The sequence below is a fragment of the Zea mays genome, chromosome 6 (genome assembly GCF_902167145.1).
Source record: "Zea mays cultivar B73 chromosome 6, Zm-B73-REFERENCE-NAM-5.0, whole genome shotgun sequence".
Taxonomy (NCBI): Eukaryota; Viridiplantae; Streptophyta; class Magnoliopsida; order Poales; family Poaceae; genus Zea; species Zea mays.
Genome location: NC_050101.1, coordinates 59,055,362 through 59,071,535, shown reverse-complemented (window position 1 = coordinate 59,071,535; position 16,174 = coordinate 59,055,362). Strand labels below are relative to the sequence as shown.

At 42.2% G+C, this 16,174-nt stretch overlaps 1 protein-coding gene across 1 annotated transcript in view; it reads left to right on the top strand.

The window, feature by feature from the left end:
• The window catches only part of LOC103631055 (uncharacterized), a 158,664-nt gene extending 143,024 nt beyond the window's left edge, over positions 1-15,640 (top strand). The window contains 1 exon segment of the mRNA XM_035960278.1: positions 14,332-15,640. Coding sequence (XP_035816171.1) covers positions 14,332-15,209 — 878 coding nt within the window. The 3' untranslated portion in view covers positions 15,210-15,640.
• The last annotated feature ends 534 nt before the right edge of the window (positions 15,641-16,174 follow it).

The following is a 16,174-nucleotide window of genomic DNA, read 5'->3' as shown; positions in this document are numbered from 1 at the left end:
CTTTCGATCAAATGAAACCTCATCGTAGAATTCCATGTTTAACACATGCAATACTTATGAATACTCAATGACATGGAATAAGATACGAATCATGCGATAGCAAACCACCACTTCATTTTACTTGCCTTCGCCGAGAATTCGGAATGGCACTAGGTACGGTCCGGAGCCACACCACCTGTTGTGCGAATTAAACTTAGTACAAATATTCATATAGCATTTGCTAATAATCAACACCGCTCTATGCACAACCCCAACACTAACATGAACAACCGCTGCTCCCTACCACCCGCCAACAGCAGCAGCGCTGCTTGTTAATTTTGTATCTTTAAAATTATTACATCAGTGCTATCAAACAAAACATTTGGAAGCATCTACACAAAATACTCTACAACTTCGGTATTCGATGGATAATTAAATTTTGCAATCTATAAGTTCTAAAACATCCGACAAGATAACCGACTGAATCTGTTTCAGACAACAGCATAGTTAACTTCAAAGTTCGATATCTCTCAAACTACTCAACCAAAAATTATGAACTTTTGCTGGCAGTAAGTACTTTTATCCCTCTACAAAAGTCTCCATAGTTGAAAGAGTCAATTCGGCCATTTACTAGATAAAACCCACTATTGAACAGACCTGCTCGGTTTGCGAGGCAAACAGGTACAGCCACCGTAAAACAAACATAACTGGAGTTTCAAAATTCATATGAATACACTCTTTATGAAATTATCTACAACTTCTCTCACTAACTTTAAGTTTAATTATGTTGATAGAATTGCCTAAATCTTAGAAGAATAGATTCTGCACAGAATTATGATAATGAAAAACTGTTATAATCAAACTTCAATTACTCTCTGATCTAATGTCCGATTGAGGTGTTATTTGTGGCCATAGAAAGATTTGTAAATTATCTACGACTCATAGATGGACTTTATATTTTTTTGAGGCCACTAAAACCACGGAAAACTGACATGAACAAAAACTGTCGAATCTGCCACTCAGCAGGGACTAATTTCGAGATCAAAATCTATTCCCCCATCTAATCCAACCAAGAAAGGCTAATTGCAGGGCCTAAAACTCATCCAAAACAAGGGAAAGCATTCATTAAGTGGAGAAAAGAGAGAGAGAGGAAAGGAATCCAACCAATTCTTGGAGAGGAACGACAATGATGGGCGACGGTATGCTCTCATATCCCCTCTCTTCTCTCCCTTGTTCTTCCTCTCTTCTCTTGGGGCAAGGCACAAAAGGGTGATGGCTGCTAGGGGTGAGAGGATGTGGCTACTAGGGTTAGGGAGGTATAAATAGAAGAAAACTTTCACAATCCTAATATCCAATGGCTCAGATCAACTGGCACTCTAAAAGACTCATCCGGACTCCAAACAAGGCAAACTAGTAATTGTTCAAAATCATCTCGATGAGATCTATACATCTACGGCCTCTGATCATCCATAGGACACACCATAATTGGATTATAAACATGGTGTAATTTTTAGGGCGTTACATTTGGCATCTATTTAAATTTATCCAAATCAACTTAATATTTTTGTGTCCGATCTGAATTTGAAAGTCAACATCAGCAACGCTTTTTAATTCAACCAGCTCGCCTTATCTCGATCGCAAGTCTGGAAGCCGATCATATCTCAAGTCATGTTGATTTTCTATTTGTGCGTGAGGAATTATTTCCGAGCGATGCAAAAATCAATTTCGTAGTCCGGCTAATTCTTCGATCTTCCGTTCGATCGAACACCAGCTCGCTTTATTTCTCCACACCGATCTTTTCCACAGGGGAATTTTATTTTTTTGACTGGTCAAAGAAATCCTTTGCTTAGCTTTTAAGCAACCTTTGCTTAGCCTTGAAGAAACTCTCTTGCTTCCATCCTAAGCAACCTCTCCAACCCTAACCTGATTATTCTCCTACAAATAGAGCCCCTCTCCCTTGCACTTAGAGATATTTTTCCTTCCCACCCTAGCCGCCAGCCACTCTTCTTCCTTGCTTCTTCCTCCTCACGCCAGCATCCCACCTCTATTTCTAGACACATCAGGGAGCAGTCGCTCACCTCCACTGCTCCCTCCGGTGTCGGCCATTAGGCAGGCTTCCCTGCCTTCCTCCCTCTCTCGGCCACTTCTAGCGCCTCCCTCAAGTTCGGCCATGGTGGCTGCCAATTCTCCATCGCTCCTCCCCTCGGAAGCCGGAGCTGCAGGGCCACGCCTTCTCCATGGCCGGCCAGCAACGTCGATGGTCGAACTCCCCAGTGCTTCCCTCTCCCATGGCGTGGTTGTCCCCATGGAGAAGCTCAAGCCCTCACCAGCTCAGCCCTTATCGAACTCCCCTGTTGTGCCTTCTGGTCTCCAGCTCGGTGCCCTCTGCTCTTTCTCCCCCACGCCGTGCAGCTCTAGGCCGAGATCCATTTTGCCATGTTCCTGCTCGCCCAGAGTTTCTTCGCCCCAAGTCATCTTCATGATGAGGACATCACTGCCATCAATACACCACACCAGCGACCCCCTTCACCATTTAATCATGGACCAGTGAAACGAGTCTGTGCACGTAAATTTAATTATCAGGTGAACTCGTTCCTTGTTGTTGAAGCTAATCATTCCTTAAATGAGGTACTAATATCTTGTGATTACTTTATTATGCTAAGGTGTTTGGGAGGTGAACCATCTAGAATTTGAGAAGGCAACAAGGCAATTAAAGCTGCTCCACTTGAGGGGATTTCGAAACTACAACAAGTGCAAGTTTAAGAGGGCATATCTTTCAGCTCCCAAGGTTGTTTAGTGCAAATAAGCACTTGTTGGAAAGGTCTTTTTGTCTACTTTCTAGTGGATCAAGAATAAACGAGAGATCTGACACTAAGCGTCCAGAAACTGCCGAGTGAACTCCTGCTCTACCCAAGTCAATTTCGTAACTGCAGCATGCACCAAATTAAATGGAGCATAACTTTCCACTCCCAAGGTTGTTTAGTGCAAATAACTACTTGTTGGAAAGCTCTCTTCGTCGACTTTCAGGTGCATCAAGAATCAATGACAGAAACCAAACGAGGCGTCCAGAAACTGCCGAGAGAGTTTCGTTCTCCATTATAACTCCTTTCTATTCCTCTATTTAAGCAACTAGCAGCCACCAAAGAACTTGGGGTTTTGTTTGATGTAAGTTTAGCCTTTGCTACTTCCTTGTAAACGCGTGTGTCGGCTAGACCACCCGAATACTTGAAACAGGACCCCAACTTTATCAGATCCGTGCGTGTTTGCTTGTTATCTTGTTCTTGCTTGTTCTCGATTGCTTGCAGGTTCAAGGTTGTTCTTGGCACGGCAAGAGCAGCAACAACAGGAGCCGGTGTAACTATCGCTAAGGCGCAGCACCCTTGTGGTTGTTGTATTCGGATAGCACAACGTCGACCTCCACCCCAAATCGTAGTTATCAGGAGACGGTGTACCTGTCGCTCAAGGCGCCACACCATCTTGGGGGGTGTTTGGGAACAAAGTTTTTCTGCAGTTTTGGAAGAATACTGCAGTATTCTCAAATACTGCAGTATTATATACATAATGGTGTTTGGCAAGCTGGGTAAAATCTCTGTTTTCAAAACTGAAGTATTGCAAATACTATAGCTGTTTTAAGGCATTCTAAACTTAGCTCTGGACCTCAGTTTTCAAAACTGCGGTATTATAAACTACGGTATTGTCATAACTAAAGTATAGTATAGTATTTCAAAAACTGTGGTTTTCAAAAACTTTGTTCCCAAACAGGGCCTTGGTTGTGGTAGTCGGGCAGCCAACGTCGTTCTCCAACAAGTTTTTCCACCTCCATCATCTCTCATCGAAAGATCGGGCACCCTTCTACCCGTTGGGTTCATCAAGTGGTATCAAATTTCAGGTTGCTCGGTGAGAGATCTCAATCTTCCTTGTTTTATTTACCTACAGTCCACTTTTGCCTAAAGATATATTTAGAGCAGAAATTCACCTAAAAACAGTTTGAGCCTTTGCTTTACTACTTAGTTTTCGACTTGTTGAATTCACAGTTGCTGCATTTGGGTCGAGTTGCTGGTCTAAAGTTTTCTTACCGCTAGAGTTTCGAGTTCGCGCCACCTTGTTACAATCACCAGTTTATACCTCTTGCTGCAATTCAACCAAAAAGAAGAGAAAGCAAAAGGCGAGTGCATAAAAAAGCCGCACTAATCAGCAAAACAAAAAAAAGACATGTGCAAAAAAAAGAGAGAGAAAAAACCAGTTCTTATTTTTGGTAGATAAAATTTGTAAGTGCAACAAAACAAAAGGCAGTTTGTGTGCCTTCTTTTTATAGTTTCAGAAATCTGATTGATGTTCTGACCTTTTGGTGATACTATTTGTGTAACGGCTCGCGTCTCTATTACGGTTTGGACTAGGACCAGCACAACACCATTGTAGAACGTTTATTCAACTTGTTGTGGCTAACGTGGTACTAGCTATTCCTTGGAACTATTGAAATTGCAGCTACCTATAAATCCACAAATTTTTCTACGACACCACCAGGTTGTGCTAGCTGCCACCGTTGTTGTTGTTCTTGCTGTTTGCCGGCACCTCCTGTATTGCGTGGTGAGAATTTGTAAGAACTTGCTTAACCAGTTTGAGAATGAGAGATTACAACAATGATTCCTAGTAGTTTATAGGATCAAAGATATTTTTATTGTTTTCTTGTCTTTACTAAACATGGCAGGTGATATGGAGATTTTTGAGCCAACTGAACATTATATTCAAGGCATCATTCGACACTTGCCTTCATATGCCGGTAAATTCGATCCTCATGCATACATTGATTGGGAGCTAAAGGTAGATAAGGAATTTGATAAGCATGATCTATCTCAAAAACAAAAGATTTATATTGCCTCTAATTTGTTAACTGAGCACGCATTGATGGAATGGAAATACATTTGTAGGCACAACAAAGTTCCACAATCTTGGGAAGACTTCAAACTTCATTTTAGAGATGCATTCATTCCTGCATACTATTCTGATCATTTGCTTTCTAAATTAGACACCTTAAAGCAGGGTGCTAGGACTGTGAAAGATTATTATTATGATTTTAAAATTTGTACCATGTTTGCTCGTTTAGATGAATGCATGGAAGATGTAATGACTAGGTTCATGAAATGACTCAATTCTGAAATTCAGACTATAGTCATGCATGAAGCATACAAACACATTTCTCACTTGTTTTTGCTTGCATGTAAAGCTGAAAATGAGATTCTATTATACAATTATACAAGCACTGAACATGTGAGCCATAGTTCCTCTTTTGCATCTGCTCTACATGCTGATCAAGAACACAAAATAATGAAACCAGCTGTTGTTTTTCCATCATCACAAGAAGAATTGATTGCTGACACTTGTGATAGTGAAGATTTGTGGTATAATGATTCACATGTACTAAGGCAACAACTAGTAAATGAACATGTTACATCTGTTATTGAACCAAACATTTTGGCTAAAAAGGAACATGTAATTTGTATTGCAAACGAAACTGAAGAAATAAATTTGCTCTCTTCTTTAAATACTTGGGGCTATATTGAGTTTGATGATCTTTTTGAGCTCGGTAATTTGGAAAATATTTTATTTGCTACATCAACTATACCTTGTCCTTCTCATGTTATATTTTACATTGCTGGCAAGTACAACAACATAGGACAATTTCTTGTGCATAGAATTTCTATTTCATCTAGATATGTTGTTTCTTCACTTTGTGCAAATAAGATATTGGTATGTTCTCAAGAAGAAAAGAATCTCTTGTTTCCATGTACTTTAGTAGAAGTTTCAGGTTTATATTTGAAAGACATTAATAAAAGCTTAGTCATCAACATCAATCATGATGCAAAACCGAGGACGGTTTGCTGTCAAGAAGGGGAGAATGATGAGAACATAACCCGCACAGATATGACCATGTTAATGGCTCCTGCTACAAAGACATTGAGGAACAAAAAAGTTGATTGGGGACCAAGTAATGATATTTCCAACATTTCCAACAAAGCAAGCACATCATCAAATTTAAAGATATCCTTGGGTGAGGAGCATACACTAGAGTCGAGGACGACTCGATTACAAGAAGGGGAGGATGATGAGGACATCACTGCCATCAATACACCACACCAGCGACCCCCTTCACCATTTAATCATGGACCAGTGAAACGAGTCTGTGCACGTAAATTTAATTATCAGGTGAACTCGTTCCTTGTTGTTGAAGCTAATCATTCCTTAAATGAGGTACTAATATCTTGTGATTACTTTATTATGCTAAGGTGTTTGGGAGGTGAACCATCTAGAATTTGAGAAGGCAACAAGGCAATTAAAGCTGCTCCACTTGAGGGGATTTCGAAACTACAACAAGTGCAAGTTTAAGAGGGCATATCTTTCAGCTCCCAAGGTTGTTTAGTGCAAATAAGCACTTGTTGGAAAGGTCTTTTTGTCTACTTTCTAGTGGATCAAGAATCAACGAGCGATCTGACACTAAGCGTCCAGAAACTGCCGAGTGAACTCCTGCTCTACCCAAGTCAATTTCGTAACTGCAGCATGCACCAAATTAAATGGAGCATAACTTTCCACTCCCAAGGTTGTTTAGTGTAAATAACTACTTGTTGGAAAGCTCTCTTCGTCGACTTTCAGGTGCATCAAGAATCAATGACAGAAACCAAACGAGGCGTCCAGAAACTGCCGAGAGAGTTTCGTTCTCCATTAGAACTCCTTTCTATTCCTCTATTTAAGCAACTAGCAGCCACCAAAGAACTTGGGGTTTTGTTTGATGTAAGTTTAGCCTTTGCTACTTCCTTGTAAACGCGTGTGTCAGCTAGACCACCCGAATACTTGAAACAGGACCCCAACTTTATCAGATCCGTGCGTGTTTGCTTGTTATCTTGTTCTTGCTTGTTCTCGATTGCTTGCAGGTTCAAGGTTGTTCTTGGCACGGCAAGAGCAGCAACAACAGGAGCCGGTGTAACTATCGCTAAGGCGCAGCACCCTTGTGGTTGTTGTAGTCGGATAGCACAACGTCGACCTCCACCCCAAATCGTAGTTATCAGGAGACGGTGTACCTGTCGCTCAAGGCGCCACACCATCTTGGTTGTGGTAGTCGGGCAGCCAACGTCGTTCTCCAACAAGTTTTTCCACCTCCATCATCTCTCATCGAAAGATCGGGCACCCTTCTACCCGTTGGGTTCATCACTTCATCCCCTGCTCGGCCCTCCCTATGCAGCGCCCCCAATGCTCCACGTCACTCGACCTCAACCACCGATGCCGGGACCGACCATCGCCCTGGGCCTCGCCGACGAAGCCCTGTGTGCGCTTACCCTCAACCCCGCCATTGCTAGGTGCAGTGGCCGAGTTCCCTCCCCTTTGGTCGGATCCTCGTCGGCCATCGCCCTCAGGCTGCACGCCGTGGCCTCCTCGTGGTCAGGGTCTATGGCAGGAAGTCATGCGCTACCTGTTTGATGATATGTGCAGCAACCACACTTCCACAGCTCCTTGAACAGCAAGCAATGTTGCAGCATGCCTTCGACGCGTGTTTTTTGTCCGGAGAAATGCCCGGGTGACGCACTATGTCACATGGATAGCAGTGCCAAATCAGCGCAGCTCTAGACGTGTATCACCTTCGTGTTTGCACAATATCCTCCCCCCCATGCGTCATGTGTGGCGTGGTCGCCGTCTCTCGCACCATCCATCGTGCTGCGTCGTCACCATAACGCTTTCCACATGATGCCTCACTCTTCACCCAATTGACGAAATGCACAGCCAAATCGCCAACCCTTGCCTCACTCCGTCACGTTCAACTACCTCACCTGTCGGCTCCTATGGTAAGTGCAGGTTTGGATCTCTATGTTTAGTGCTATCTAAATACATGTGCATGTTCGTTAGTTTAAGTCTAGGGAGTAGATCAACGTCTAGGATGCGCTCATAATTATGTGTGTGGGTACGAAAGTGTGTGGATCGGAGATTTCATGAGAGAAGAATGTATGTGAAAATGGTGGCATGGATGCGTAGAAAAATTGGAGAACAATTGAGTCATGTTGTTTGATATAACGTGCGGGATTAGAAATGATGGTTTAGGCAAAGGTGGTATATATTGGTGGACGTATGGGTGCCGAAGTACACTATACTAGTGTTTTCATTACGACGATGTGAGTGTCTCGAGTGCATGCCGCAACATGGTTGTATGCGAGACAGTGTAAAATAAGGTGTGCTTGACATGAATGTTCGGTCGGTGTTGGTAGAAATTGTCTTGGCTTAAATAGAGAGGTGGTGACATGCCAAAGTAGGTATCGCTTCCTCTATGTTTATAAGTCGAGTCAATGCGCATTATGCGTTCGTTAAATTATGCTTAGCCTATAGTGTATGGTTGTGCTCACAATTTTGAGTAGACACATCGGGTGGTCAAGTAGGCTCGTAATACAAGTTTTGTAATGGAGTTTGTTCATTTTAGAATGATTGTTGAAATGCTCTGTTCATGTGATGAACATGTATGGTTATTTTGAATCGAGTCGATATGGTGTGATGGTGATATTCGTGATTAGTGGATGTCCTGTGTTGCATAGTAAGCTTAGTTTTAAGTTGCAAGCGATGTGAGGAATGTTTTGGTAAAAATATATGTGAAATATGAATGAGTCATTCCATGTATGCGGTATGTGGTGTAGTGGTGGTATGAAAAATACATTAGAACGCAATCGGCTAGTTGGCAAGTTCGATTAGAATTGTTTGGTTAATTTGGATTATAAGGTGAAGTGATGGCATGACTTTGTAGCCATCATGCCATCTATTGAATAACTATGGTTAAGCGTTAAAACAACAAGTGTAGTCAGTGAATGGTAATTGTAAAGGCTAGGTGGAAATGAAGTGAAATATTACCGTATTTAGGACTGTACGCACAGTTCTGGTATATAATTAATCTAGTAAAGTAAATTATGTTTTCTGTAGATATATTCTATATAAAAGTTGTAGTTCACTTGTATATCTATCCTGTCCAAAAATTTCATGAGCTAAAAAAATTAATGGTTTAGAAGTTATGCTTTTCACAAGTTCAGTAACCGAATCTGTCCAATTTCTATACAAATTTCAGAGATTGCATTGTTTTCTTAACTTAAGTTTAGCATCAGTCCTTGTCAGTTATAAAAAAGTTGTAGATAATTTCCTTATCTTACTTGTGTTAAATATTTCTGACCATAAACCAGATAGTTTCAGAGTTATGAATTTTACAATATGATTGCTGTGTTTTGTCCACTGTCCGGACAGATTTCGAAAATTGTACTGTTTAGGTTAATTAAAATTGGAACCACTTCTTGGTGATTGTAAAAGTTATGTGGTACTTTTACTAAGCTTTCCAAAAAGCCTTGAATCATCCTTTTTGGTGGTATAAACCTCAAATTATAGATGTTTTAAGTATGAAGACTGAATCTATCCAATTCTGGACAGCAAGGCCTTCATAGTGTCTTTTACCCTTGATACATATTAAATCAACCTGAGATGTTCATAAATGATTTGTAGACGATTTCATTAGCTTTCTAGAAAGTCTAGGATCACTTGCTTTGGATGCCTAAGTCTCTAGTTATGAATTTTTGAAGTCAAAAGTCTGTGCATTAACAATCAACTGTTGTGATGTTGTCCCAAACATGTTGAATGTGATTGATTGCTCTACTCTGTTGTGCTGTTTTTGAGTCGATTGTTTGCTTGTTTTGGTCTTGGCTGAACAAATAATAATGATAGCAACTAATATAATTGAGCCTAAATATATAAGTTACTAGTACACATCTCACTAAGTTAGTGTACAAATTTGGTTAAGGTAGTATAATATGTAATTTGTTCACAAAGTGAATAATGTACTCTCTCTTTAACCTTCTGCTAGACCTAAATATTACTAAATAACCAACCTCAATAGACTAGTATAATAAGCAATGTGATTAGGCTATCACTTTCAGTGTGTGCTCTTGAATGTGTGCTTACATTATAATACTGAGAATGTTGGTAGAACCTGATTAAGTGATTATATTCCCTATTGAACTAAGTTTGTCTGTATGACGTTTAGAAGTTGCAATGAAAGTATGTGTGCTTAAGTAGTTTAATAATAGAGTAACTAATAAATGATTAAAGTGACTATGGTAAATGCTTGTACGTGAGATGTCGTGTTTGCGTTCGTTAATTATATGTAGTAATCGTCGTGCTTCCAGTGGTGTTGATGTTGTGCGCCCGATGACGTGTAGATAGCTAACACTAGTGTGTGGTTGTTTACGGTGTCTTATGATTTAATGTTTAGTTCGCTACCATGTGCCTTAGAATGTCTTGTGATATTTTCCATCATATTCATACATATGCATCTTGCATCTCATTTAAGACCGAGAGATGTTGATCGTGCGAAATGAAGGATGTAAAGTGGAGCCGACCACAAGGCAAAGTCGGTCTACAACTTGAAGATGTATGGATTGAGCAAAGGCCAAGATAGGAGATGCTCGCCAAGCGACTATCATCTAGCGAACACTAACTAGTGTTGGATTCCAAACAAGCCCCGGTTTTATGCATAACCGTTATATATGCTATTTTACTGCATTTAATGTTTGTAGGCTTGTACCGTTCACTTAAGTGTAGGAATTGCTTGAAACTCTAGTTGCATGAATTCAGGTTTACATTTGAGATGGATACTAGTATGCTAGGTCGAGTAGCTGCTTTGCTAATTAGGGATCTCGGTAGAAGTCGAGTGATTTTTCTAGCACTTGCGTGAGGTCAGAAATTGGTTGTATCCTTTTCGATAACGAAATGATGATGGTTTGTGGACACGGATCCATGGGGATGTGTTGTCTATGAGACGAAATTAGAATAAGGATTAACATGCGGATACATGTGTCAAGCGTTTGAGCGTACTAAACACATGTCGGGAAATATGGTAACCGATAAGCCTAGTACCTGATTTAACCTGCCCGCAGACTTTATCCCTCATTGGACCTAAGACGAAGTCTCCCATTCTAGATATGGTGGGTACAAGTGCGGTCACTGCATGGCAGCGGCCGGGGTTAGTGGAGCATTGTATGCCAAGGCCGTGAGCCCTGATCTGTTGACGGGGAATCGATGGGGACGGTTGACGTGTGAGGGGACGGAGTGTCCCTACATGTCGTGTGTTTAGGTTTACCTTGCAAGGTTAAAACTCAATTCAAATCGTCTGCTTCTCGTAGCTAATGAGACTACTTGATCAATTGTACTACATTGAGTAATAAGTGGAAATGAGGTTACCAGCAAAAAGATGTTGGTTGACTAAATTGCTTGCTACCATGAATGGATAGTTAGGTGCTCATCTAGTCTAAAAGTATTATTCTAGAACCTGAAAAGCTAAAACTTGTTTTAGACTCAGCTAGTGCTTTTGGCAAACCAAACCTGTTAGCCAAACAACTTCATGGTCTAGAGGTAGAGGAGTAGACTCCTCACACCGGGTAAGTCTAGCTGAGTATTAGTATACTCAGCCTTGCTTGGGGCATAATTTTTTACAGATACTTCCTTGGATGATTTGGTTGATGGTCTGACTTGGCCTTCATCCCTGCCACCGGGATAGATGGTCGAGTGGGTTACTGCTTCCGCATGAGAGGACCAGGAGGAGTGGCGTGGCCAGGCTTTGCCATGTTACTCGGTTTTCTCCGTTAGTAATTTTTGTTGCATTAAAAACTATGGTTATTGTTTCTTAAACTCTGATAATGTAATCACTACTGATACTTCGTTAATTTGTGTTATGCTTTATTGTATTTCTCTGTGCCTCACCTTCGAGTGAGCTAGTGGTATTTGATCCTTGGTAAGTGGCTTTATCGGACTAGATCCAAGGATTTGACAGTTTATTCCGATTTAAGTGTGTTATTGCCTTCAAGGCAAGACTTGGGCACTTAAGCTAGAATAATCTGGGCGGCTCTGCCACAGCTGGTATTGGAGCAAGCACCACTTCAGAGAAGTCAATAAGTCATAGATACTAACTTTTAAAAGTTAAACTTGCTTAGAAACCAATGTTGGATAGGTCGTTAGGACAATAAGGATAGACGTAGGATGTGAAGCCTTAGGAAATAGATGGTTAGCTAGGTGGCTATATCTATATAGGCCATAAAGGCTATTACTACTACTATTAGGAAGGATGTTGTAGAGACACCTGAAAAGTAGTTAGGTCTGAGAAGACGCCTAGAATGAGCATGCATCATGATTGTCGCATCATTGTTTCTTGTGCATTAACATGCTCCCCTCACCCTTATTTCAATAATAAGAAATTGTGAATAATGTCATGTGTTGCTATTTTATGAACTATAAGAAACATCTTATCTCGTTTCGGGTTTGTAGTTCTATTAAATTGTGTTAAGTGTTTCTCTTGCCTTGCTATCTAGGAGATGTTCTAGCTGTTCAACCCTTTTTACCCCCCTCCAAACAACCACGAGTTTAGCAAGTTAAACCTCTTAAAAATTCATGCTTGCGTTGGTATTTTCTAACCCTTGTGTGTCTTACCCTTCAAGTTTCACTTACACAGCTTGAAGACCCCCCATAGCTTGATCGACCAAAGCTTTCTTGTGCACTTGTTTATGTCAAAAAAATTGTTGGTGTCGGTTTCCGCAAAACAATATCCAATCACAAATTCTTCTTGGAAGCCTTGTCCAAATTCTCATTAAATTCTCCTCTGCCCAGCCAGAAGCCATCTGTGTTGATGACCTCTCTTTTCACCTGGATCTAGTAAAGCTTTACCTTTGTGAATCCTGTTGTGGCCTTATCATCCAAATCTCCAGATCCTTTAATGATTCTGCCCCATTATATTGTTATCCGCTATAACCCATTCTCAAGTATCGTATGTTGATCTGCCTAAATCTCTCATTTCTATTCTTTCTGATGCTCTTTCTCTAGGCATCATGACGTCGTTTTACCAACCTTATCTATAAACGGTGTATCCATTTGGGTCAATGGATTTTGTTGTTGCCCTTGGTTATCTCATGTCTCTAAAAGCTTATCGATTTGATCTCATGGTTGCCTCCTTCTCATATCCACTCTCGGATAAATCTCTGACTTGAAAATCCCTATGGTGATCATGAAATAGTACGTGGAGTCGAAGAAAATTCTCATGTGATGCTCTTTTTGCTAGCATTCCCTGCTTAAGCTCCTGTCATATTATTATTCCTCTGAGCCATATTCTCAAGTGCTCCATCTATCTGTGCTATGTGAATTTCTCGTTGGTTACGTTTGGTAATGGTATTAGGACTAACGACTGATGGTGCCGCGACGAAACCGAGAGCCTCATGTGGGCGCGCACACATGGTTGAGCTGCTCGGCACGCGCTGGTATCGCGGTTAATAGTCGTGATCCATTATGGAACTATAATGATGTGCTATCTTCTGTGGACATTCTCTCAAAGTGATCGCTGCATTTTGTCTCAATATGTCGCGATGTTCTGTAAGAATCTATCTTCCATATCCTTTCAAAATACCATCTCATGAATTGATATCTACCTTCAGCATGGGAGTTACATGCCTCTCTACCCTTAAGAGTCTTTGTCCGAATCTCAGGACGAGATTCTTTTAAGGGGGAAGGCTGTGACACCCCAGGTGTCTATTTCGTGTCATGCCGTGAGTTTTGTCATAAGTCCGGATGCTCGGTGAAAATTTCTATTTCTCTATCGCGTCTATCTCTGTTTATCAAGTTACGCATGAAAGTTTCACCAAATTTGGAATTATTCGATCTCAAGAATAGCAAAATTTGGAGCATGTTAAAACTTTTATTTCTTAAAAACAAATGTAATTTCAATCGTCAATCTCGTCTTGACAATCCTCATCTAAAGTTCATTTATCTAAACTCTCGATAGTGGCTATCCGACCTGTGCTCGAATCCGCTTTCTCGACTTTTGGTCTACATCCAAATATTTATTCCAAATATGATCCCTCAAATGGAATACTCAATGTGTTGGCATCTATTAAATTTATTCAAATCAATTTAATATTTTTGTGTCCGATCTGAATTTGAAAGTCAACATCAGCAACGCTTTTTAATTCAACCAGCTCACCTTATCTCTATCGCAAGTCTAGAAGCCGGTCATATCTCAAGTCATTTTGATTTTCTATTTTTGCGCCACAAATTATTTCTGAGCGATGCAAAAATCGAATTCCTAGTCCAACTAATTCTTCGATCTTTCGTTCGACCGAACACCACCTCGCTTTATTTGTCCGCACCGATCTTTTCCGCGGGGGCATTTTATTTTTTTGACTGGTCGAAGAAACCCTTTACTTAGCTTTTAAGCAATCTTTCCTTAGCCTTGAAGCAACTCTTTTGCTTTCATCCTAAGCAACCTCTCCAACCCTAACCTGATTTTTCTCCTATAAATAGAGCCCCTCTCCCCTGCACTTAGAGATATTTTCCCTTCCCACCCTAGCCGCCAGCCACTCTTCTTCGTGGCGTCTTCCTCCTCACGCCAGCATCCCTCCTCTGTTTCTGGACACAGCAGGGAGCAGCCGCTCACCTCCACTGCTCCCTCCGGTGTTGTTCATCAGGCAGGCTTCCCTACCTTCCTCCCTCTCCCGGCCCCTTCTAGCGCCTCCCTCAAGTCCGGCCATGGTGGCTGCCAGTTCAACATCGCTGCTCCTCTCAGACGCCGGAGCTCTAGGGCCGTGCCTTCTCCATGGCCGGCCAGCAACGTCGATGGCCGAGCTCCCCTACGCTTCCCTCTCCCATGGCGTGGTTGTCCCCATGGAGAAGCTCAAGCCCTCACCAGCTCAGCCCCCGTCGAACTCCACTGTTGTGCCTTCTGGTCTCCAGGTCGACGCCCTCTGCTCTTTCTCCCCCACGCCGTCCAGCTCCAGGCCGAGATCCATTTCGCCCTGTTCCTGCTTGCCCAGAGTTTCTTTGCCCTAAGTCATCTTCTTCCCCTGCTCGGCCCTCCCTATGCAGCGCCCCCACAATGCTCCACGGCGCTCGACCTCAACCACCAATGCCGGGCCCGACCATCGCCCTTGGCCAGGCCGACAAAGCCCTATTACCCTCGACCCCGCCATGGCTGGGTGCAGCGGCCGAGCTCCCTCCCCTTTGGCTGGATCCTCATCGGCCATTTCCCTCAGGCTGCACGCTATGGCCTCCCCGTGGTCAGGGTCTGCAGCAGGAAGTCGTGTGCTACCTATTTGATGATATGCGCAGCAACCACACTTCGCAGCTCCTTGCAACAGCAAGCAATGCCTGTAACATGCCTTCGACGCGTGTTTTGTGTCTAGAGAAATGCCTGGGTGACGCTCTATGCCACATGGAGAGCAGCGTCAAATCAGCGCAGCTCTCGACGTATCATCACCTCCGTGTTTGGACAATGCCCCCCACACGCCATGTGGTCGGCTGGTCGCCATCTCTCGCACCATCCATCATGGCGCGTCGTCACCATGACCCTTTTCCACACGATGCCTCACTCTTCACCCAATGACAAAATGCACTCATAATTATGTGTGTGGGTATGAAAGTGTGTGGATCGGAGATTTCATGAGAGAAGAATGTATGTGAAAAAGGTGGCATGGATGCGTAGAAAATTGGAGAACAGTCGAGTCATGTTGTTTGATATTATGTGCGGGATTAGAAATGCCGGTTTAGGCAAAGGTGGTATATATTGTTGGACGTATGGGTGCCAAAGTACACTATAGTGTTTTTGTTATGACGACGTGAGTGTCTTGAGTGCATGCCACAACATGGTTGTATACGAGACAGGATAAAATAAGGTGTGCTCGACATGAATGTTTGGTCGGTGTTGGTAGAAATTGTCTTGGCTTAAATAGAGAGGTGGTGACATGCCGAAGTAGTCATCGCTTCCTCTATGTTTATTCACGCTGGGCATTCGGGTTAGCCCGAATTTTCGGGTCGGGTAGTTTGGGCTTTTGACAATTCGGGTTTTCAGAAACAATGCCCGAATATGTACCCAATTTAAGCAAAACCCGAAAATTCGGGTACCCAAAAAATTCGGGTTCGGGTTCGGGTAGCCCGTTCTACTCGATTTCGTTGCAGATCAATGTGACATCAAATATTTGCACATGTATTTTTAAAAAAATACCAGGAATCAAACAACATTATAGCGTTCTGGCTACAGCAGTACGACACCACAGCGTGCTGGCACATTGGATTATTGGAGGGAATCAGGGAAGAGCAAGAGCTAGTGTAGTAGTGTACGCACCACATCAGCACAGTTGCACGCCTGCTT